Source organism: Cygnus atratus, chromosome 2 (genome assembly GCF_013377495.2).
Source record: "Cygnus atratus isolate AKBS03 ecotype Queensland, Australia chromosome 2, CAtr_DNAZoo_HiC_assembly, whole genome shotgun sequence".
In the NCBI taxonomy this organism is placed as follows: domain Eukaryota; kingdom Metazoa; phylum Chordata; class Aves; order Anseriformes; family Anatidae; genus Cygnus; species Cygnus atratus.
The window spans coordinates 33,730,429-33,756,164 of NC_066363.1; the positions used below are offsets into that span (position 1 = coordinate 33,730,429).

At 43.1% G+C, this 25,736-nt stretch overlaps 1 protein-coding gene across 6 annotated transcripts in view; it reads right to left on the reverse strand.

The window, feature by feature from the left end:
* The window catches only part of RAPGEF5 (Rap guanine nucleotide exchange factor 5), a 92,084-nt gene that overhangs the window by 59,810 nt on the left and 6,538 nt on the right, over positions 1-25,736 (reverse strand). For 5 of the 6 annotated variants that reach the window (XR_007707896.1, XM_035562509.2, XM_050709128.1 and 2 more), the window contains exons 2-3: positions 5,053-5,156; positions 4,645-4,733 (exon numbers count right to left, since the gene is read on the reverse strand). Coding sequence is in view for 4 of the 6 variants with exons in the window: in XM_035562509.2 (XP_035418402.1) it covers positions 4,645-4,733; positions 5,053-5,156 (193 nt within the window). In the remaining 2 variants the exon portion in view is untranslated. Of the gene's footprint in view, positions 1-4,644; positions 4,734-5,052; positions 5,157-16,725; positions 16,822-25,736 lie in introns of those variants that run through there. The other variant, XM_050709129.1, reaches the window with a different exon arrangement.

Consider the following 25,736-nt stretch of genomic DNA (forward strand, 5'->3'; position numbering starts at 1 on the left):
TGGCCAGCAGACTATTATTCTCTCCATCCTAAAAGCTGGAAAATCGGATCACAGACCGTTAGGCAAATATTTACTCTCCTTGACATTAGCCCCCATGCATGAGATATACTCATGTTGATTTTGTGGCAGTCACAGGAGTACGCTTTACGACACCTTTTACTCATCAAGAACAAGGCACAGTGAGCAAAAGCATTCTTTACAACAAAGAAACAACAAGCAATCAGATTTTTTCTAGGATTATTAAATAAATGACAATACCCGAGAGAGGCAGCGCTGTAACCCTTTTTGGCAGGACCATTTAGCAGCTCTCTGACTACATCTGCTTGTATAAGACAGTACCATTCTCCTAAAAAGTCACATACAGTTCCTCAGAGGGTGCCTTACCCAACGTCAAAGATCTGTATTTGGTCCAAGTGTAGAAGCAATGGATTAAACAAAGGTAACCTAAATAAGGTAACACTTCCAGTACAAATAGGCATGGTCTGAGAGCATCTCCTGCATGCTAGGTTATGATCTGAAATCTACAACTGCTTCTGTGTGAAGGGAGAGTTCCCACTAATCCCAGGACCATCTACAGCCCCAAATAAAATGGCATAGCATGGTACAAAGGTCATTGCTCTTTTCCTCTCCTATTCTGAAGACATTCAGATTACACTTTTCCACACCTATTTGAGCTAGGTCATGAGGATTCATCCTCTTTTTCTGTCCCATTAACCCTTCTCCAGGTTTTCATCACCTGCCATCCTAATTTCTGCAATAGCCTATCTGACAACAGTATCATGCCTCTCCTCTCACCACAATCCCTTTCACTGAGTCCATTAAAAAGATCCATCAGTTAAGATGGACACCATCACGTTGCTCCAGTCACACCATTCCTCTTTTACATCCTTTCTACAGATCTCCCACTGCTTCTTGCCCTCAAAGACCTTCACTAATCAGTCTTTTCTCCCTACTCACTCCCCAAAAATGAATCCCACGGTAGGCAGTTAAAAGGAAGGTAGTGTCATTTGACATGGTGAGGGCAGATGATGTTCTGTTTCAGCAATGTTCAGCTTAAGCTGCTTGAGAGAGATGGTCCAGTGGATGGAGGGAAATGGCCCGTGGGATGCAGGCAGGCCTGGGGAAGTACGGGCACTGGGTCATTCCAGAGGCCATCAAACATTGAATGCAATCACTCTGAGGCAGGATGGTATGTTTAAATAGCGACCAGCCAGAGGATAATCAAAGACTAGATGAGATAATATCCAGGGAAGGAAATGCTGCTCATGTCCAGGAAATAAAGCTTTTGCAGGAAAAGACAACAATTTTTAAAGTGTTGTAGTTATCAGGAAGGGATTAGAGATCTTGAGACACTAAGATTTGGCCTCTCAGAGATTACTCGTTCAAATCCTCATCCCTGATGAGGATTAGCCAGGAGGTATGCCTAGCATTTTCTGCCTGAATATTGACATATACGAAGGGCCTCACTGTTCAACTCTTAAAACTTCCAACTGCCCTCTAAACTATGCACTCAGCAGACACCCCCAGTGACTCCAACAATCAGAAATGATTCAAAAAAGTTGTTAGTTACAAAAACAGAAAAATTTTCAGCCGTCTCACAGTAGGTAACAAAAAGAACAGCTTTCTTTGGGGGTACGTCACAGGTTATAGCAACTCAACGAGCTGAAAACCTTCTCCCTTTGAGATGGAGGACTGTAGGTTTGTTGTGGCATCATCTTAAACTACAAGTCCCAGTTTAAGATGATGCTAGAGAAACTCACATATAAGCCTAATATAGACATCTCCAAAAACCCCTGTCATTAACCAGTTATTAGGTACAAAAGTTTGAGGAGTTTTGCAAACCTCAGGCTTTCAAGACATCCTTGCCCCCAGAAGTCATCCGAGCTACAGGCTAGTCTGGGTGTGCACACTGCAATGTCCCTTTAGCATCCTCAGTTGCTGTTAACAGTGTTCAATCTCTTCAGGCTGGGTGAGAGAAGGTGCCCCCAACTCTTTATTTTGGCAGCTCTTGTGAAAGAGGAATGCGTAACGTATCTTACTACAGGTTTAGTGGCAGCTGAAGGGAGCCTTGAGGCCTGGGCTGGCCCACAGTTAAATTTGCTCCAGACCAGCCCCAAAGCTCCCCTTTAATCTCCCAGCAAAAAACAAACAGCTACCTGCTGACTTGGCCTAGGAAATGGAGGGTGGCTGGAAGCAATACGTGGAGCATCATTCAGCCATGTCAGTGTTTACAAAAAGCTGTGCTCTGTGACCACGTTAGCCCCAGGGGACAGCGGATATTTGCTGTTATGACCACTGAGAGCTGCTCTTATCATTTGCTGTACAAAAGGTGGGAACGAAAACACGCAGAACACCCCTCCCTGGGAATCAGTGCAAAGGGTCAAACAGAACAACAGCCCCATATGCACGAGCATATGTGACCACTGCTCTTTCCCATATTCCATACAGCACAAATAAGCAAACCCGGCTGGGGGCTGCAGGGAAAACAGGAGGCCAAGGAAGTCATCCTGCAACTGGAAAACCGACAGCGGGAGCAGCAGCTGGGTACAACAACATCGTCCTTTTATGTTCCACAAAGCCATGCCTGTGAAGACACAAACTTACAGGACCCTGCAACTCAACCATCCTCTGAGATGGGCCTGCCTGGAACTACAAAAATTACCTACAAAGGACAGCAAATCCAAGCAGATAAACAGCAGAAGGATGCCTTCAGGTGCACATGCAAAGATGTGCATGTGCTCACTATACAGCCAATATCCCATACCCCTTTACATCAGTTGCTACCCAGTCTGCAGAACAGACTGATCAAAACCATCACAGAGGCACCCACCTCACAAATGCTGGGAAACATAACTCCTGAAGGGTTTTATTTTGAAGACGTTCTATATTACCAGATGAATAAAGTCAGACAAAAAAAAAAAAAAGGAACTACACAAGAAAGTGGAGGGCCACCGGGCAAGGTTTACCACACTTCGTTGTGGTGGCAAAAAAAAAATGAAACCACAACTACTTTGTTGCATCCCTCGGATCCAGCTAATCCTGGACACAGCAGAACTAATTGCTTCTTTCTCAAAGGAGATGTGATAAGGCAAGAAGAGGTGAGGAGAAGCCAATCAGCCTCTAAATACACTGCCATCTGCTAACAACCAGTCAAGTAGTGGCTTTAGCATTTGTTTGGAGGGCACTTTACCAGCCCCTCTCCCTAATAATAAGAACGGGTTTATGAACTGCCTCCCGGTGATGGGAGGGAGAGAGAGCAAAGAGGGGAAAAAAAAAGGTAGTAAACGTGAGGATATGTTCAGCACCTAATGCTTTTTGTAAGGAGCGCTTTGTATTTTAAACCCCTGAAATATAATGTAGAACACTAGTAAAAATCTCATTGTTTTCCGGCAAGATTATGAGCTTACAAAAGAAGCTGGAGCAGTCCGTAAGGGCGGGTCGCTGACGTTCGTCAATGTGCAGGTGATAAACATTCATGGGGGAACTTATTCTGCATCCAACATTTGACCTTAAGGGGTCAACGAAGGACCCTCACTGCACTGCAAAGGGCTGGCTCAAGTAAATCACAGAGCTGGACTGACCGCATCTCTGGAAGCGAAACAATCAGAGCCTCTCTCTGCACTAAATATTAATGTCTAGGCAGACAAAAGCAGCACTAGGAATATCATATTATTATCGCCACCAGACACTCCATATATTTCTTCGGGGCATCCATTCATCTTTGCCAGGAATATGCCTATTGTCCCACATTAAACTAATGGCTTGTTCTGAGGACCCAGTCCTGACGTTCCTCTGGGAATCACAGATGTTATTTATATTTTCAGTCACTTAAAAGGATTAAATTGTGTTTATTCTCGGTAATCTCATTTGTAGAGGGAGAGATATACAGGCATCAGGAGTATGCATTTTAACCCTGTTGGGAACGGCCAAACGCCGGGCTCTATTTCCAGCCAGTTCTTCCTTGGCTCTTCAGAATTTGGGATCTCTCCAAATCTCACCAGCCCGGTGATTTTGGGACCTCTGCAAGTCTCAGCAGCCCGGCCACTTCCATTCAAACTAGCTAGGAATTGCATGTTGCAGGCACTTCTGACAAGCTGCCACAGCAGCACTGGTGACAGCAAGCTGTGCGTATAGCCAAGAGATCCAGCTGAAAATTAAACTGCATGTCAAGTAGCCCGATCAATATAATAATTGCTCCAGGCTGGAACAAATTACAGGCTCCGGCTGAAGACACCCGAGTAGAGAGCATCAGGCTGCACACGCCGTTATCCTGGCTTATGAGAAAATTTAGAAGCCGCCTTTATGAAACGGAAAACGTGCCGAAGCACTCGGGGGGAGCACAGCGAGGCTGCAGCGCTCACCGAGTGGTCCGGGGGACGCTTTAGGGCTCAGGACACATCTTGTGCGCTTGCAGCCGCGAACAGCAAGCTATGCACAAGCCGCCTGCTGCTGAGCTGCGCCTCCCGGTGACCGCAGGCTCTCGTTGCCCTCTCTTTGCTCCCCCGGTTTGCACGGCGGGTGCCCAAAAGGCTGCAGCCGGCTTCCAGCCGCGGGTACCCCAGGCCGCCCCCCGTCCGTTCCCCCCCGTTCCCGTCCCGGGAGCGCTCCCCAGGGCCGGGGGTCCCGTCGGGGCTCGCTCCTTACCGGTGTCTTTGTCCTGCGCCGCTTCCAGGTGCAGGTCGCTCAGGAGATGCTCCAAAATCTTCTCCGGCGTCCCCGCCACCACCACGTACCTGTCGGAAAGCAGAGAGTCCCCGGAGTCATCCTCGGTGGAGGACTGCGAGCGGCTGCTCCACTCGTCCTCCTCGTCCTCCTCGTCGATGTACTTGAAGTAGGGCACGTCGAAGGTGGGCAGCGGCCGCTCCCCCGCCAGCGCCTCGGGCACCCGCGCCCTGCCGCTGCCCATGGCCCCGCACGGCCCCGCACGGCCCCGCAGCGCCCCGGGCCGGGGGCCGCCGCCGCCTGGGAGCGGAGCGGAGCCCGGCTCAGCCCGGCCCGGCCCGGCCCGGCCCGGCACAGCGCTCCCGGAGCCCGGCTCAGCCCCGTCCTTACCTCCCGCGCCGCTCGGGGGCCGGGCTGCGTGACCACACCTTCCGCAGCACCAGCGCCGCGCCGGCCTCCTCCCGAGCCCGCTCGCCGCCGCCTCCATCCTCCGCCTGCCGTGACACAGAGAGAAAAAAAGGGGGGGGAGAGAGAGAAAAAAAAGGGAAAGGTCGCGGTCAGCGCCCGCCCGAGGGGCTCGGCCCCTGTGGCTGGATGGGGTTAACGGGGGGGGGGGTCCCTTTGGGGCAGCGCCCTGCGCTGGTTCCCAGGGGGATGTGGGGCTTCTGTGCCCCCGAGGTGGGGTAAATTTAATTTTCCAGCGGCCCAATGCAGCAGGGGACAGGAGCCCGAGGGCTGCCCGGCGCTCCGGTGCCGGCTGTGTGCGTTGTGCACAGCTTCCCTCCCGCCCTGAAACAAAGGCAATAAAAGCGGTGGGGTAGGCACGCAACAAAAGCCCCTCTCCAAACGCTTCGTGGGCAACCCTCCCTCCTTCTTTTAGGGCAACTTTTTAACTCGGGGACCAGCCGCCCGGCAGCAGGTCCCGCTGAGGCTCGGCTGAGGGCCCGGCCCCTTCTGCCCCCAGCACCCAAAGCGGCTGGCCCTGCCGAGCAGGAGGCTGCTGCTGCACGTGTGTGTCAAGTGCACAGTACCCAGCAGCGACGAAGACTGCGCGTAGCCTAAAATTTGCTGAGGAACACATCTTGGCAGCACAAGGGAGAGAAACCCCTTTACTGCCCCCCCCTTTCGATCATTTTATTTCTGAGACCCGGTTTAGTCTGACTGCCACCTCTGGTTGTCAGCGGGTGCAGGCATGTCCAAAGATGCAGTCCCTGCCCTGAAGAAGTTTTCTTTATCAGTAAACAACATGTAGAATTGATCTATTAAATTTCTGCAAGGTCAGACATACAGGTACTGAGCCAATTAATGTCAGATATTCATTGTAATGCTCCCAGGGGACAGTACTGAGAAGACACGGTACAGGAATACTGATGCATAATTGTAATCTTCCATTTCACCAGCCGTGGTTTTTTTGTTGTTGTTGTTGTTGCCTACATATATGAAAAGCTGCAATGAAAGAGGCGGCGAAAGAGGTGCGCGAGAACAAGAATCAGAGCATTAAAGACATTCAGTAACAAGGGGGTTTATACAAACAGATACATCTCTCCATTTCTCTCTGTCTTTCCTCTGGCATCCTCTAAGACAGCCCCGATACTCATCTCCCTGTGCTCACTGACATGGCAAACTGCAGCATGTATGGGGCACGCATGTGAAAGGATGGTGCTGTGTTCGTACAAAGCATCTATATGGGAATGGGTTTTAAGCGTATCCATATACATTTACATACAGGAGCAGCTGGCTGCAAGTCAACGGTGAGCATGGGGAGAGCGAAAGCTGTATTGTACTGAAAGGACATTTACAATGGTCTGTTCTGGGAGACAGTGCTCCTGCTTTAACATCCCACCAAGCAGAATTATTTCCCCAAAAAATCCCTCTTGGATAACTATATGCAAATTAATTACATACAGCACCCCAGTGGTGAGATTTTCATAAGGCTCTTCTTTTTGTCCTTACCCATTTTATCAATTTCAAGGAAGAGTAAAAAAACAACCCCTTTTATCAGGAAGGACAAAAAGTGTGCAAAACTAAGGCCAGTCAGGTTCAGTTTGGATTTTCATTACCTATAATAATTATTTCCATAAAAGGGGAGGGATAGGGAATTTCTTTATTTGGCTATCATCTGTTATAAATAATTTCACTTTAAGGGAAGAATTATTGCTTCATTAAAACCCTGCTTATGCATGACATAATTTTGTGTTCAGCCAGGCCCTTTAATCATACTGCAAGCAACAACAATTAACCTGAACAAAGCAAAGCACAAAGACAAGTGCTATGTATTCTCCCAGTTTTACAAGTTCTGATTTCACTACCGATATTATTCTGAAATGACATAAAGGCATGCTTCATTTATTGGAATCCTGAACAGTTTGTGAAATAATTAATTCTTGCTGGAATACAACCAGGCTGCTCTCAGTGTGCTCCATCTACAGCCAGTGGCAGATGAGGACGAGGATGCCAGGGGCCCCCAAGTGACAGCAGCGTGTATCAAAGAGCAAGACAGCACCCTAGCTGAGTCCCTAAAAGTCAGCATGCTGACTCAAGTGACATTTTCATCATACTGTCAATTAACAATGAAACCTGCCAGCACTTTTCCAGACCATTACACAGCCTTAAGTGGCCTGCACTAGCCTCGAAGGAGCACAGGAGCTCAGGGTTGCCATCTCTCCCCCTTTACCAGTGGGAAGATGAGAGGCCATCCCAGGGCACTGCTGCAGTTCAGTGGTAGAATCACAGCTCAGGCTCAGATGGGTGACACTGGCACCTCAGCTCAGAGCCTCCTGATGCTGCCTACTTGGCATTTACTTTACTTTGGATTTGTATGTTGGCATTTGTGGGTTTGCAGAGGCACGTCAGTAGAGTGAAGAATACCAGAGGTGTTGTAGAGGTTAATCGTTGTCTCCCTCTGTACGTGGCCTTGAGCAAGTCACTTGCCCAGACTCTCCCATACCTCAGTTTTCTCTTCAAAAGCACCATTTGCTCCTACACTACACACATGCTAGGAATGTTTATTTCACATTTATTACAGCTTTTAATTAATCATCTCACCTCTTGATATCTAAACACAACACTGTCAACCTCTACGCTGCTTACTGGCAGGCGCTTTGAGCAAGCAGGAAGGCCCTCTGGACTTGGCAGATCTTTTGACCACTATTACGGTCAAGTTTCCAGTGCTCTCATCTATCTTTCTCCTACGGAGATAGGCCATTTATCTCCCGGGTAATATATTTTAACAGCAGACAAGCACTACCTTTTTTTTTCAGCATGAAAGGAAGCCTGGGGTGGTATAAATATTTATACGCTTACTGGAATGAAACACTGGGACTTCTTGCTTAGCGGGCCTTAACTTGTGCAGGTTACGGTTTGCATGGGTAGGAATATGACCCTCTGAATTACCGCTGAAGTAGAAGAAAGCAGAGGTACCTATGACAGCGTTGCAAATAACCTTGGTGTGCCAGCTTCATCAGGGAAGACTCTTGACTTCCATGTTTTCTGCAGTTGGCATGGAAAAACCTGATCTGTGGCCAAAGCAGCCAATAACTTGGATATCAGTCAAGGACATTTCTGTGTCTCTTAAATTCCTTAGTTTGGACTTGTAATTAATCGAAACAGGAACCAACACAGAGAATGTGCTGCCTCCCCTCTAGCTACTAGAAACATCCACTGCTAGAAATAGAGTTGGAAAGCTACTGTACGTCCTAACAGCTCTTGGCAGCCCACTCCTTCTTAAAAAGCACAGTGCTCTACAACGGACATGGGCTGTTCAGAAGCCTGCTCCTTTCAGTAGAAATTTCATTTTGACATTAACTCCTCCACAGGAGAGGACATCTGCACAAATATTTTATTCATTTTAGCCATTAATGAAGCACCTGTTATATTGAAACACCACCAGCTAGCTAGGCAAAATACACATTTCCCAATGACATAACTTCTTCAGTATCTCTACACCTGTTTTTTTAATAAAATGACCTGATCCAGAGCTACCCAGGTCCAGAGAGTCTCTCACATTGTTGATTTCAGTGGGTAAAGTAACACAAAAATTAAGAAAGAAACTGAATAAAGGCATCCATAAAATTAATGGAACACCAAAAATCCAGCCTGCGTACAGATTTTCCTGCTGCCACACAAGGGAGCAAAAGCAAAGAGAAGAATCTTTGGGCAATAAGCAACAAAGCAAACTTTACACAGACTATCTGCTTCAAAATCACATTAAATAACAGAGATACTGCCTTCTCTAGGAGGGCAGGAACGTTTTGTTTTCACAGCACAGTTTGGTAAAACTGACTCAACACAATCAGATAATGCTGATCATTTCTGCCTCTTTTCTTTTGATGCTGGTGCCTGGGCATGCCCTTGAGAGGCACAGGAAAAGCCTAACACGAAGAATTCCCGGGGCTGTTTGTGTTCTGAAGAGGAGTCCCCCTCAGCAAACCCGTGGAGCTTCCCTGCATGCACGTCCCATGCCCACGTGGAAATATCTCTGTGTGAGACATGTGAAATGCACGGTTGGAGGCTGGAAGGGGCTTGGAAACACAAGGGTAAAGAAGGTTCCACTGAAGTGCAGGGAAGCTGCTCAAGTAGGTGAAAAAGCAGGCCAAAAGCCACCAAATAACAAGATCCTCATGTAAGCAGACTGATGGTTTTCCTGGACAGGTAGATTTTTGCTTAGTTGTTGTAATCAATTCCTGGCACATATTACCCATTCAAAAGAGAAGTTACCAGAACAAGGTCAAAAAAAAAAAATCAGGTCCAAAACCAGGGAAACACTAGTTGTTATTCTTTAATTTAGCTCCTTTGAAAAATACGTAAAAAAAAAAAACACCTCTGCCCTGTTCCACACTACAGCTCTGTCTTGTTCAACATATGGTAAGGAGTCGTCCTGGGTCAAAGCTCAGACAAAATGCCCTTGTCTGCTTTACCCAGTGCCAAGGCTGAAAGCACATCTCTGCAGTGTGACGTGGAGTCCCCAAACCCAATCCCTGAGAACTACCTCAGACACAAAAATGTTGGAGCTGCTTTAGCTCATCACGTCCTACGAGTAGGTCCTGGCTTTACCTGCTGAGAGCTAGGGCTATGAAGAAAACCCTTCACAGCTCAAGCTGAAGCATGCTCAGAGCTTACTGAACCTTCAGATATTAACCTGCAAAGCTCTAAAACTCCTTACAGAGCATGTACAAACTGTGGGTTTTGGCCTCTAACTTGGCCAGTTGGGGTGGATAATCATGAAGATGGCAAAAAACCATCACCACCACCACCACAAAAACCACCAAAGACTATTCCCCAAAGGGATTTCAAATCCTACTTCAGAAGTACAAGGGCATAAGAGCTGTTCAGAGAAACTTCAGCCTTTTTTTTTTTAAGCACAGCAAAATGGTATTTACATCTAACTTCACTCTTAGCAGCCGCTGAACCATGTTGGCTACATTTTTCATTAAAATCTGAGGCAGACACCTTTCAGAACAAGCAGATAAGGTTTGACAATCTCATACACAACTGAAAATGGATTTTCACAATGCGAGGCATTTGCAAATGCTAGTAGTACACAATGAAATTAGTCCTAGCTATAAGATACGAACATATTTACATTACCTCCATAGAAGAAAGTAGGAAAAAAAAAAAGGCCATCCTATTAACAGCTTCTCCTATAAGAGACACTCTTTCAGACAGCATCTATCAAAGACCAAAGCCTGCTTACACTTTGTTATGTTTTTCCCTTGAATCTGTTATTGTGGAGAGTGCAGATTTCGATTTAAGGTCACCAAAGTACGAATAGATGTACAAAAATGGCCCTATTCTTTACAGGATATCCCTTGTTGTCTGACAGGAAAATGGAAATGAGCACATCACAATTAAAGTGGAGATGGACTACAGTATCTCTGATCTGTGCAGATAATACATCTCAGAACGTGTTGCAGTATGTCACTGAGTTTCGAGAGACCAATATCCCCATTAATAGGCTTGATTCACTTTCAACTACAGCAGGAGAAAAGCATTTCAAAGTCACCAGCACATCTTAACTGAGCTATATAAGGAGGAGACCAGTAAATATTTTCTCTGCAGTCTTTCTTTATTCTCGAAAGATAGAAATAAAACATAGCTACTGTTCCACTTCTACTTAAAATATCACAGCAGGAAACATTTTAAATGGGACTGCCTGTTTTTTTAGTCAGTTGTATGACCGCCACTTTTTCCAAATTTCAAGGGAAAAACTGCCTCATAGGACTGCAGGAATATCAAAAGCAGCTTTTCATATAACCATTTTTACAAATAAAAAAATGCACAAAAGGTTATGTTATTTCACTCTAAAGTATAGCTCATATAATACATTGCATTTTATTATTTTTGTCATCTCATGAACTTTTCTCCCATTCTTCTTTGTACTCTAATATTTTTGTTTCTTTGTGCAGGTGTTAAATCTGCTTTTGAAACCATGTGCTAACCCATAGCATACTGGGAGAAACAGAAATCCACTAATAAAAAATTAAAATGGCTTATACAGTGATTTCATATTAGCTCTCGGCAACTTCTGACCAGTCTGTAAAACTACAAAACACTTGAAATGATTCAAACACCATCTGCCAAGCAAAGGGATCATATCAAAACTTCCTGGTGGCCTCATGCTGAGCTATCTGTCTCAACAATGCACAACAAAGAGCCCATACTCTGCTGAACAGAACCTGCTCTGAATTTCTCCACTTTGCAAGTGATGGGGAAACAAGCACGAGGCACATCTTTACAAAAATAAAAAATAATTAAAAAAAATCCTTTGCTGCTGAAACTAATTTTGAGTATCACATTCAATAACACACCGAATAAGCCCTGTAAAAAAAATTGTTGGAGCTGTCATCTGCATACTGAGTGTCTGCTGCAAAGACAATGTTAATAACAAGTTACCCTTGTAGCGGGGTCAAAAGGATATTGCTGGTAAAACAGAGATGACAGACAACAGGCATCAGGGAAAAGATTAATATCCCTACACAGTCATACATCAAGGAACTCATTTTTTGCCTGTAATCCCAAAACTGCTGAGAGTAGGATTATTTCTGCTTTTCCTATCACTGAGAAGAAAGAAACCGCTCATGGGGATAGGGCACTGCTAAATGCAAGTCCTTATGTGAGCAGGAAGGTCCTGGGGCAAAAAAGCCTCAGTCGTCTATGTTCCCAAGCTCAATCAGTGGTCCCACTGCAAGCAATATTGGGGCTTCATCGTGTAGGCCACTTTAAAACATAAAAATCTGTACAGTTCAGGAAAGACAAAAGGAGCAATAGAAAAGGTGCCTTCCACAGCAGGTTAGCAACAACAAGTCCAAGCTGAGTTCTCTGTACCCTTGTCTGGCCCCTGTTACCTCAGACTATTGCCATTTGAGGCTAAAACATATTTATGGATTGGGGTTCAATGCAAAGAAGCAATACCTCTAATGCAGGAAAAAGAGCATACCTACTAAAACAACATGAAAGAAAGCATTACTGGTGTCACAACCACCAAAGTAATGATACCATAGCCTTACCCTCCACACCTCTTTGCTGGGTAATGAAAAATGTGTTTTTGAGACAACTGAAGGCTATGCATTTCGGTTTTCCCTTTCTTCGAGCACACACTCGTCATAGCTATTAGGAGATAAGTTTGACAGCCTGACAGAGTGCTGCCACCTCGGCAAGGACAACCTAGGAGACCTTCCCTCTGTAACCATACAAAAGATGAGGGGAAAAAAAAAAGTAGAAGGAGGAGGGGGGAACTGAGAGAAAGAAAAAAGGCGTTAGACAGTATTTATATTGTTATCATTCTCTCACAGACAGCAGGGCAGCACTTATTTCAAAAACACCAGGATATGGAAGAATTGGAGGCTGGAGGCTGAGAGCACATGTATTTGTAAACAAACTAATAAACAAACCAAAAAAAAAAACCACCTTGCAATATAGCAGGACAAATTAATGTGACTTGAGAACAAAAGGGACAGATGCCAACTATCTCTTCCAGTTGCCTTGTGATGAATGTGGTGGTGTGGAGCTGGCTGGACATTTTCCAGCACAACTTTTTTTTCTGACTGAAAAAAATGTGGATTCCCGAGAACTGAAACTCTGCCAGGACATGTCAGTTTGAAGAGAAACCAAGCTGCCAGTCTCCCAGCACGCGTGCCACATGCCCCAGGCAGGCAGGGCTTTGGGTTCCCCAGCTGCTCAGTGCTCCTGGAGCTGGAGCCTGTATGACCTGGTCCCAAGGCTTCCAGAGTACATGGCATGAGAATTAAATCTCTATTTCTCCTCTAATTTTGCAACTGTATTATTTTCACCTGAATCAGATTTTTTTTTTCCCCAGAGAATGTAAGGCTTCCTACAGGACAAAAATCCTAGCACCAGATGCAATCTCTCCCTTGCATTTAGAGTTGAAGCAAAAGTTCAACCCACCAGCTGCTGACACGAGTGTCTTCCAGTTCTGTAGCAGCAGATGCTTAAGCCTTAGAGCTGCAGTGAAATGCATAAGGAAAATAACATATTGACTGAAGTACTGCTTGTCTAGGAAGAGGGAAGAACTGCAGAACTCACCCAGATAGCCCAAGATTCATACTATGTACTGCTATTACCATGTGCCTTAGGAAAGAAAAAACAAAGGCAACTGATATACAGAAGCTCTACTTGAGAATAATACTGACATCAGAAGGGTGAAATTCTACGAATTACTGAGGTATAAGGGGAACTAGATAACAAACTGATTAACATCCAGAAGAGGTGGAACTTAGCTCCTAAGGCAGTCCACATGCAACTTTCACACAGCCATGAAAACTGCAGAAGATAACTAATATTAGTTGATTGCATTTATTACTGTAGACTAATATTCACCTTGGTAAGGACACATGTGCAAAGGCTTTACAGCCTTTATAATGGGAGTAGCAATAAATAAGGTCTCCTGAAGGAATGGAGGAGATATAGCAGTAAATATATGATGCTGTCAGCTTTATGGTGCTCTAATTACCAGTGTTGGGTACCTACAGCTTCTAAGTCAAACAGACAAGATTGTTAATCTCTTTCTTTGCCTATCACTCCAATTTATACTTGGTGTGAATTAAAATATTGTTTTAAAAACCTGACATCCTGTCACTGTCTACCAGAGAAACCTTTCTCTCTTACCCTAGGTCCATAGCACATCTCAATGCTGACAATGTTATTATTCTAATAATAATAATATTAAAAAGATGTGATTTATTTTTTTTATTAAAAATAAATATATATGCTATCCACATTGTAAGCCAGAAATCCAAACGTGGGAGATTACAACTTGCCTACTACACTGAGGTGCTGTTTGTTACATTTATCACTGTAAGGCACATATCCTTTTCTGAAGCCCCTATGCTCACAGAAGGAAGCAGCTGATTTCTCACAGTTGAATACTCAGCAAAGGACAGTACCTGGTTCAGACCTTGCAAAAGATAATCTCTAAAAATGAGAATACTAAATAAAGCTTGAGCTCATTTTCATCAGCTTCAAAATTCTCTCAAATTCACTGACATTTAACAGGAGCATCTAACAGAGAGCGTGAAAAAGCACTAAGGCAGTTAAAAAAAAAAAAAAGAAGAAGAATTCAAAGCTAACGTTGAAAATAAAACCAATTTATTTAACTTCCAGCCAAACAGTAAAAGTTACAAACTAGAGTTTATATCCTGTGTTTTGGTGTTTTTTCTAACTAAGTTGGATATAACGCTATGATTTCAAAAAAAAAGGATGAATCACCATGAATATAGTTTTCTTGGGTTTGGATGATGGTTTCAGCTCCCCCCAAAACAGCCTGGAATGGCCACTCTTTTTATTAATGCTTTCTAATAGTTCTTTTCTTGCTTAATTAATTCATGCATCTAAATCATTCAAAAAATAGATAAGCCTCTAATCACTTGCAGACTTGATAATGTATCCTAAGTAGACAGCAATGTGTAGAGCACACAAGGAGGCTGTCAAAAAGAAAGGAAAAATGGGGTAGAAGGAAAAATAAAGCTCAATCCTTCCATCTAATAACAGGAGATTTGATTCTGCATCTATTACATGGGATAAAATGCTCACTGACTTCAACACAGTCTACTACAGAAATGAGAGAAATCATGCTGCTTCTATGTAAGATCTAAAAAAAAATGTTACATACATGAACAAGAGCAAAAGAAAGGTTTTGTTTTTTATTTTCTTATCCTTTGCTAGAAGATTTGTTGTCCACATTTAGCAAAGAGCATAAAATAAAAGAATTGGGAGGGGAGGGGGAGTAAGAGCAGGTTAACAATTAACCAGCTGTTGTGAGCAATAATTCATTCAAAAGTGAAGGTTACAACACACAAGCAAGAAATTTTGTTGCAAGTTTACAACAAAGAAAAGGAGAAAAAATGCTTTCTTGTATGCCTATGTAAAGAATAATACTTTAAAATGATAAAATTAATTAAATTTTAAAGTATTGAAAAAATATAAAACATCACAAAAAATAACAATCACAGAAAAATATAGAACCATACTAGTCATCCCACTGAGGTAACATTTTATATTTCTCCTGTTTTACGATTTTAAATAATCAGATATTAAGTTATTTTTATTTTGTTCCAGACAGAATAATGCATCTGCTTCTTAACTAACTATATGTTCTAAAAATGTGTTTCAGTATGAATGTTGGGAGTCTCCTCCCTGCTTCCTTTAGATAATACAATTGTGTCCAACTATAGGAGGAAGGTAAGTTAGTTATACCGAAGGCAATCTCAACATTTATTCAAGTTATGGAATGGAAAAATGCATAGTTACCATGGCGACTGGTAAATCACATGGTATCTGCAATGAGATGCAAGGCATCTTGAGTAAACACTCATACGACTGCCCGTGTGTCCTCACAATGTTCCTTTGTTGAGGAACATGCATGGAAACCCCAGGGTCTAGATTGCACTGTCCCTCCTGCAAAAAGTTGGTACAAGTAATTCAAAATGTTATTTTTGCATGGGATAATTTAACAGGATCAGTCATTAGAATTGAAAGGAATACTGGGAAAAAAAAATAATAATATTTCGCTAGGATGCACCTCAGTCAAAACTGTGAAAGCTTGAAAAATGGTGGAGTGTACCTCTCAACATCACTTTGGTCCTTAGCACCAGGAGACCATTCACAATAGCACTAGAAAAAAGTCTTCCTGATGGAGTGAAGAGCTCACAGACAAGCATCAGCACATCCCACTTGGGCAGCTGAAGCTGTTACTGCCTCCAGCCATCTGCCCCACCCTTCTTGTGGATGTTGCCACCCCCAAAACAAGTACATCTGAACTACCCTTGAATCAGTCCTGAACCACGCTGCTGCCTGCTTTTCCAGGCTCTGATATTATCAGCAGCTAACATACAGCCTCTCCCTGAGGGGGCCTCCTCTCCTCTCAACCCTTGACAAAGATAGCTCTCTCCAGAACAATCCCCTCAAACTATATTCCTCTACGGCCAGTCACATCCACAAAACACCTAAATATCCATCAGTCTCTGGGCTCCGATTGTGGTTTCTCCAACCACTGTTGTGCCCCAAAAAGGCTCCCTCTGCATCCTTTTAATCCACCAGATTCCTGAGCAATCTCCCTTGGATTTCTCCTCCTTTCTCCTCCCTCAAAATATCTCCTTCTTCTTGACCTCCTGAGCAACCTGGAGTTGTGTCACCCTTAAGAGACAGAGAGCAATAGCACAATGCCACTTGCTAGCTTCTGCAAATGTCCACTGACAAATATCTTCTCCTGATCCCATTCTCCTCCTCACAGCACATGCCATCGCCACCAGACAGCGTAGCACAAAGTCCCCAGACACTGCCAATACCTATGACAGCACCCAAGAAATACTGAAGCTCTCATGTACCTCTGATCCTGACCCCTCTTTCCCCATTACTGGATTAGACTCCTTCCTGACTTCCATAGCTTTATAAAAGTTATATATCTTTATACAGTTTTACACTCTTTTTGTGTATAAACTTGATATCTCACCTAACGTCTTCCTCCTTATTCAGGAAATTATTTTTATAGTTGTATGTCTCAGAAAGTCACCCTATGTCCTAAGTCATGCGAGTAATAACTTCTTAAACCTGTTTTCTTTGCCGTTGCTGGGCTCTTCCTTCCCATCCGGTTAGCCATTTGCTGTTTGACCTGAACTTTGACAGGTAAGGAGATGCCACGGGTGAAGAAGAGACATGCTCTGGAATTCATCAGCTGTCAGAGAGGATTTGAGTAAAAGAAAGATAAAATGAGATGTGTGAACAAATGACCAGGTCTTAACTTTCTAATAGAACCCTGTGAAGAGGGTTACAATATCCAAGTACTCCAGGGAAATAACTAATGATCCTTTCTTCAGTTCAGTCATGTTTCAAGAAGCAATTGCCTGACTTACTAAGTGCTTGAGACTGCCTCAGTAATTGCAATGATTTATTTTATGCATCATCATAACTACAGCACTAGGTCAGAAGGACTTGTGCCTTATGGATGCCTTAAATTTTAACGTAGCCATAGGAGGATTAGGAGATTGCAGTCATAAAGACAGAGCCCACAATAATTCAACAACAACAAAAAAATAAATGACAAAGTTTATAAAATCTTTTGTATCTAAAACATTAGGCTTATGTTAGATTCTTAATAAAATGAATCTTAATTTCAGATGATTTGTAACAGAAGTGGTTTACAGTTTCCTCTGCTCCCTTGAAATGCAAGTGATCACATGCAAGTGATCACAGACTAATGTTCGTAAAGATCTACTAGTATTTTTTTTTTCCCTCTGTCTTATACCTCTATTTATCCCAGAGGAAAGTATCCCTCTGCAAACCCATTTCTTCATCTACACTCAGAATTTGCACTGGGCCAGTGCAAGACCTTCGTCTTCTGGGCAGTTATTTGGCATATGAGTTATAACCTTTACACATAGCTACTCACTTGCCCTACCATAACAATGCTGTACCAAAGAATATTTCATGCTGTCATACATCTGTGCTGAATGTGGATATGTTTGCACAGCAACAAAAGGGTTTGATTAGCAGCTTCTCAGGAGTCTCCATCCTTGTGACATTACTTAATGCCGGCCTCTAGTCACCTTTCCTTTTAGCTACGTGAGGCTTCACTGGAACGGAAGGACATTTTTAGGATAATGATAATTGAAAGTGCTGTCATCACCAGAACTTTCAGGCTGTTTGGAGACCTTGAAGACAATTCCCCTCCAGTGCCATAAACTGTTCCCCCATGATAACTGTAGCAAAAGTATTGCTAACCTTCAGCACTGTTTTTCCAATTGCTTGTGCTTCAAGGTTAGCAATGTGCAGAATACAAAGCTAACCCAGTTTTCAAGGTCAAAATGAAAAACAGCAATGATAGTCCACAGTAACTTTCATTCATTTGGTATTCAGGATGCATTCTTTCTGAATATCATATCACAAAATCATTGCCAATTCATCAGATTTCAGGCTTTGGCTTATTAAAAAACAGACTATGCTAAAAGTAAAATGCATTTTTTTCTTTGATCTGATTAAAATGTTTCTATACAGCATTATCTAAGCCTCTAATTATCTGTATCTTTATATTATCTCATTTGTTATTTAAATATGTGTATTCATAACAATCCATTTTGATGGAAAACATTCATATAATAAAAAGTGGTAAAGCAATAGAAGTCAAGATGCTGAATGTCAAGATGGTAGGGTCTATAAATGAAAATGTTTCTCTCCTTTGTGTTTGCCAGGAAAGCAAGAGCTCACACGGCATTTGGCAGCAATTTCCCATGATGAAGCAACTCTTCGTGGCTTTCATTTTCATAAAAGCCCCAGTCTATTTAGAGTTAGCTCCTTGCCCTTAACAATGCAATACAGATAAAGTTCATTAAATATATTGTCTAAGGTAGCAAAGAGAAATTTTGCTATAGCAAGCACTTAACATGTGCATGGAAAATCAGAAGGGAAAAAAAAAAAAAACATTAAAAAGGATTGGAACAAATTATTTGCTACAAAAGCAAAAGTGATACGGGTATTTTTATACTACAAATTGTGCTGCATTAGCAAAATTGCGAAAATGAAGCCTAGCCACAATGGGAAGTATTATTAGGTTCTTAATCAATAGGATCTTTTTTCAAGGAGGCTGGGCACCCAACTATATGACGCAGATCTTTTCCATGCAGGAGAGAATTGGAACACAGGAAACCGCAGCTTTAATGAATTACAAGGAAAATTGCAAATGCAATTTTTTGTGAGATTATAGTTAATTTTCACATTATAATGGTCAGCCAACTTTTACAGCTTGTTGGTATTTCTGCTGGAAAGCCAAACCTTCATTTCTTCTTACTGCAGGTAAGACATGATTTTCTACAATAATTGATGACTAAATTGCTTTTTTATTATTATTGTAATTTTTATTTCCATTCTTATGGGATCCTTACTACATATTGAACATCACACAAATTAAAAACTAATAACATTTTAGAACAAGACATATGCATGATTTACTATGTAGCTTTTGTCTAATACAAATATTTACTATTTTCATGTCACTGCAATGAAAACAGTACATGTCAATTGATTAATGGGTAAATATTAGCTGGAGTTTAACAGCTGCTGGCAGAGCAAATGGTGAAGTAGAATTATACCCTTTTTCCCTGCACAGTAGAAAACTAACTTTTGTAACATGGGAGAGACATGTCTGTATGAATACATAAGGGCATCTGTAACAGCCAAGGGTGCAAGAGTGAGAGCAGAGGAGTTACTGGAAGCAGAGGAGTTACTGGGAGCACACAGCCATCCAGGGCTCTGCAAAAACAGAGCAATTCTCTTTTATGAATGGCTACGGGTCCCTCACAAACTAGTGCAGGTGCCCACCTGTCTGCTGTAAGACTGGAATGTGTTCCTCCAGTGCCAGCATAGGTTACTGCAAGGCAAATGTCCAAAATTGAATAAAAGCAGTCGACTTTTAGAGGTCTCCTGCAGTGAAGGCTGTGGCTGTTCCTCTGGAAAAAAAAAAAAAAAAAAAAAAAAAACAAGGCCACCTTTAAGGAAGTACCTGATTAAAGTCCTAGCCCCTGGTGGCCAGGCTCCACCACCAGCCCTTCCTCCTCAGGGAGCCAGCTATGGCCCTGTGTACCTACAAAGGGTTATCTGCAAGGCAGCCCAGTGGACAGCCTGCACATAGCGCCTCTTCCAGCAGCAGGCACTGGATGGAGAGAGCAGGGAAAGGTGACATTCACAGCCCTGACGTCCCTGAGGTAGGGGCACAAAGGTCTGTGCAGGTCTCAAACGCAATGCCTGAGATTCAGGTTTGCTCTGAAGAACTGGAAAGGAGATTGAAACTTTTCAGAAACTCCTAGAGGAAAAAATGGTATGATCTGATGAGATAAGGAAGATAGGGATGTCACAACAGACAGATCACAAGGAGAAAGCAGCTTCTTTGTGTTAAACTGAGACTGTGGGAAATAATTGGTTATTTCTATAGTGTGAATAAAAAGGTTCCATAAGTACTCCTTGTAGGCAATCAGCTTTGCTTTTGGCAAGGTCTGCAGTCTATTTAATGAATAAATATGTACAGCATGTGCAAACATTGGCACACATCTCTACAGAAGAGAGAACCGGGGACCATGAGCACCCTAAGTTCCTTGGTGGAGGAAGACTGCCACATCCTTAAGGGAATCCTAGGAAAGGTCCCAGATGCAGGATGCCATCATCTGCAATTATCTGGGTTCCCAGTAGGGCATCAGGCACTGCTCAAACTCCTCTGGAAAATCTTCTGATGCCAGGAATAAAGCAGGCAGGACATTCCTCACCCTCCACCCCAGGCTTGCTTCTGCCTCTGTGGGGAATGGGACTAAAGAACTTACTGCAAAGGGAGTTTTGTTTAGAAGCTACCTACTTATTTTAAACAAGTTCACTGAATCTAGGGAGCCCAAAAAAATCAATATAACACAATGATTAGCTCACTAAAGGTACTGTGTACAGACTGATTATTTAGACAGACTGAATCAATCTGTTGATTCCACTGAAAAGATTCAAATTGCACAGATGGGGAGACAAAGCCAGAGTGTCAGTATATTTTCCAGCCACGTGCCATCCACACGAGGAAACCTGAATGTGTCTGCTTTTTAGCATGAAACCTAAACAGCAATGCTTTGCATGTGAGAATTAAAACTCTGTCCTCTTCACTCCAGCCAACTCTGATTAGGGTCTTTTCCCCTGATCCTGACCACATTTGTTCTCTCCATTAGCCTGCTAAATATGGCTGAACAACATATTTTACAAACACTTAATTGATATAACTATTGTAGTTTTATACACGTATATATTTTTAAGATTCCTGTGGTGAACAATCCCTTATTTTCCATAACAAAAGTGTTTGCTAAAAAAGTCTGAAGTGATATTGCATTAGCACATCTGAAAAGGGAAGAGAAACTGTGATATTTCAACCAAACCAAAAAGGTGATGCACATTCACACTCAGTGCTAGTTCCCTACCCTAACAAAAGAGCAGATTCTCCTTGGTTCTTCCCAGCACTTGGCAAAACAGAACTGCTGCTCCTGACAGAGCATGCCCAGGACTGCTCCCATCACCTCCCAGAGAAAATGGTGAAGAATGAAGGGCTGGTTCTCTCCATCTGCTGCTCCAAGTGAGACAGCAGAGTCAGCCAGATGTGTAGGGGATGGAGCTGATGCACAGCCAACAAAGGGGTTTGGGCTCTATGCCTCTTCCTTGACCAAGCAAAGCTGTATAAATCACTATCATCACCTGTTCAGGGCTTACCTCAGAAGAGAGCTTGGAAATCCATCTAAGGCTTGCTCTCCAGTAAGCCTTTAAAGGAAATACCTGATGCTATTCATGATCTTCCTGTGTTAGGTCATTCTATTATTTTCCAAGTCACCAAATGAGGCTAAAGTACTTTTTCCTTCAAGCAGCACTGCCTGTCGCTCCCACATGTTGCAGTATTCCCTACACTGATGTGCACCTTCCACTGAGCAACTAAAAAGCTGGGAACTGCTTGCCACGTGGTATCAGAAAGCAAACTCGAGGAAGGCTGCAAGGTCATTGCTAATTTCAAACCCTATTTCATGTTTCCAGATGAAACATCTAATTTAAATTTTTCACTGGGTAGTTAAGATGAAACCCATGCATATGCACTTGAGACCTCATTTTTACATGCTGTGAATTAGAATACAGAAGGTGCTGCACACAGCAATAGGAACACTAATCAAGGAAGGAGAGGGGAATACCTGCTTTGATTTAAAGGAGGACAGTCAGCAAAAATACCACTAATCGCCTGGGTTTTCATTCCTTTGCTCTTTGAGCTGCCACATACAACCAAGAAAAATGAATGCAAGCGGTGTATTAACTGCTACCAAATCAGCATTCTCCACAGGTGACCGTGTCAAGCACATATTGCAAAATGCCACCACCTTCCAAGGCTACAAGGCGATGGGAGCATTATACCCCAAGGGCTATTCCCTGCTTTCACTGAAAAACACCTATTAACATCAGCAGGAGCTGAATTAAGTTTTATAATGCAGACAGGCACAGTGAGTGACAGAAGAGCTATAGCAAAAGGATAAGATTTGCAGATTTTAGGGTTGTATCATGATTCAAATAAATAAATCCTGTAGAAAAAAAAATGCAAAAAATGCAAGGTCAAGTTGTCTTTCCTTTCTTGCTCTGGAGGAGGGAGGAGGCTTCAGCAATGGAAGCAATGACATACACTTTTGAGCTGCCCTTTTTCCAAAAAGCCCTTGATGCAAGTAAGCTGACTTCTGGTAAAGGGGAGGCAGCTGAATGAAATGGAAAGGCTGAGTCTTCACACCAGCATGCTCCAGGTGATCTTGCCTACAGGAACAAATGCTGATGGCATTTATTCCAGTGAGGTCGTGACACAGGCTGTCAGATGTCTGCAGAAAGATAGGTTGCTCTGGTAGCTGAGAAGGGTTGTGGTGCCAGCACAGCAGTACCTGCAATCAAAGGAGACCTCACCTAGGCTGGGGCATCCTGCCACTGGAACCACACTGACTTCTGCGAGGGCAGCTCTTACTGCAGAATGTGTTCTGGTGCAATTTCTGTTCAAAACAGGAGCAGACTGACATGTACAAACATTGTCAGTCTGCAGGAAACATGTTTACCTGTTTAATGACACTAGCATTATTGGCCCAAATCTCCATGTCAGTGAAGCTGAAGGTTATTCTTGAATATATTTGTGAGAATAAGAGGGAGGGAAAAATAAATAATATATATATATATATACACTTTTTTTTTTTTAAAGGAGACTAGAAGTCCTGAATCCTTTTAAATTAATGTTTTCTGGACAGGCTACCAAATCTCAGATGCTCTCCAGAGAGGAGGATGTGGTGAACAGCCATCAACTTCTGGCTTGACAACAGTTTTCCAGTTACCTTCACTGTTTTGTCTCAGCCAGGTCCACACTGTGAGCCAGTGAGCCAAAGCCAGATGTCCTTGATTGGTTTCAATTCCATGAGAAAACAGAGTAAAGCAATGAGTGACTCAAAAGCTCTGCATCACTGAAAGGTGAAGGAAAAACTACTACTCCTGAACTTCAAAAACTGCTGGGAATTTCTGATTTAAGTTTGCATGGTACATATACAAAGCACTAGCAACTTTTTGTTTTAGTCTTCCTGAATTTAGATAACAAACCCCCTTAATCTGACTGAGAAATCCAGGTACTTCTCCTATGTAGAGTTCCCAGGACAAGCGTAGAATTAATTGTAGAGAAGTAGATGGCAGGATACACCCACTGTATTATCAGCATAACTGGGAATTTATCTATGTCATGAGTCAGAAAAATGGAGAAAACATTCGGAATGTCATCAGATGCACTAATCATAAAAACAAAGGGACAAAACAGTAAATTTAGATGTGGAAAACATTACAGCGGGTGCTCTGAATTCATAAACTAGTAGTCTCTTCTAAAGGAAAAGAAATGGTGTTGATTTTATGTGTTTGGACAGTCTAGAAACATAAGCAGGTAAGTGGTTCATGCAATTTGTTTCTACACAAATGAGTAATAATGAGTCTTGGGAACAAAATAAAGAAAAGGATAAGAGCTAATATGGCCAGCCACCACAAAGCTTTGGGCTGGCAAAAGATTTGGGAATTATGCAGACGGATAAAACTTCAAAACAGTTCACAAAAAGGAAAAGTTCCAGGGTGCATAACAAGAGGGCCCAAACCCAAACAGTATGAATGTATTCAAGCTCTGTGTCATGAAGAGGCTGCCATCAGCAGTGGGGCAGCTTTCACCAGGGAGGGTCATCTCGGTCACTGCATCTTGCTCCCACCCCGTACCCCCATCCCTGTGCCATGTAGGAAACTGATCCAATTGAAAAACAACCCCACCAGGGAGGTTCATGTATTTTATTTTTCAGCAGGGTTATTCCCCATGCCTGTTCATGAAGCAGCACCAGAAAGGGCTGGGAATGAGGTGTGGGGCAGGACTGCTGGTGATGGCACCGCCACTGGAGCGATGCCTAAGGAACCCCAGGCTGTGCAGTGACTGCGGCTGCTGGCCTCGCTGCTGTCCTGCTCGGGTTTGTAAGATGTATCCTCCCTGGCCCTCAGCAGTTCAAAGTCCAGCCCGCCTTCAGCTTGCTGGGGTGCCCAAACCCTATCTCAAGGATCTCAAAGCAATCCATCAACACTAACTACTGCAGGTTTTATAGCACCCCTTCAAGGCCCTGCTGTTCAGGACCCCATTTTATATCTGGGTAAACAAAGGTGGAGAAGGGATAGGACCTGGAGAAGGTTACATATTAAATAACCAATAGGGTCAAAAATAAAATCCAAGTGTTGGGACTCCCAGCATTCAGTTTTAGCCTGTGGGATACCACTTGCCCTTTTTACCCCCTCCGCCCCATTAGCTAAGCTATTGTCACATGCAGGAGTGAGTCATCGCCCCGCACCAAAGAAAGCCCAGCAGGCAAAATGTGCGTGTGGAATTTCCTTCTATACAAAGTCCTTTAATGTTACAGAATAAATCAAAGAGGCACAAATTAGGCTTTCTTTTCTTTTAAACACTAGGCCAAGCATCTGGAGGAAAGAAAGTATTATGGGAATACAGAACCTGACTCAAAGGAAAAGAGTGAGTTTCCCAGTATCCTGCACATGCTCCCATCCTACACGCACAGCACATCATGTGAGCACAAGCGTGAATCCCCTCATTGTGAGATTTTTACAGGAGGAAGGACCTTACCACCTCACTGCCTCTTTGCACAGCTGGCAATCGGGCGTTATCATCCAAAATGTGGGCCACATTAAGCAGACTCAACAAAAGGAATAGTAAGTTCTCTTAAAAACATATAGTAAATAAAAATATAAAAATACTTTTATTAAAAAAAAAAGCCTTTCAAGAGGCTGAAACAAAACTTTTTCTAGCAGCCAAGCAATCCCCGTTCTACATCTGAGCAGTTTCCTTATCTTTGTTCACCTTTTTCTGTTTGAAAAAGATGCCTGTGCCTGTTCCACCCTGAAAAGATCCTAGGACATGCAGAAGTCCTTTCTTCTCAAAAGATAAAGAGGTTGGCTTACCCAGAGCAGGTGATCACCTGGGGCTACATATTCATTCCAGCAGATGAAGGATCAACCTTCCGGAACAGGACATGCTCTGGAACATGACAGAACTAATCCGTGTCCCTGTTCCTCCTCATTCAGACTAGAGACTTGAACTTCTGGTTACCTCCACGGCAAGCATGCACCTATCTCTTAACTACTTACTCTTAATCAGAGCGATAAACTGACTGAGTGATAAACTGACTCACTGTTTGACTTTTTTTTTGTTTTTCTTGGCTTTTAGTTGAAGTCTACAAAGTCAAAATTGCAAACATCTTTCCCTGCTACAGTTGCCTCTGCTAACGCTGTAGGACCAAAGAGATATGAAGGAAAAGGGCTAAATTCCTTCCGTTTAATGATTTCAGATATCTATACGATCTCATCTCCATTTAAGCCAGAAAAGTTCCCACAAACACAGACTGTGCTATCGCTGTTACGTCCATTTGATCCACAGTTCTACTGCAGATACAAAATAACCTCCATTATAATAAGAGGGAGCCAAAAGCAGTAAATCTACACTCAAGGCACCTAATCGATCT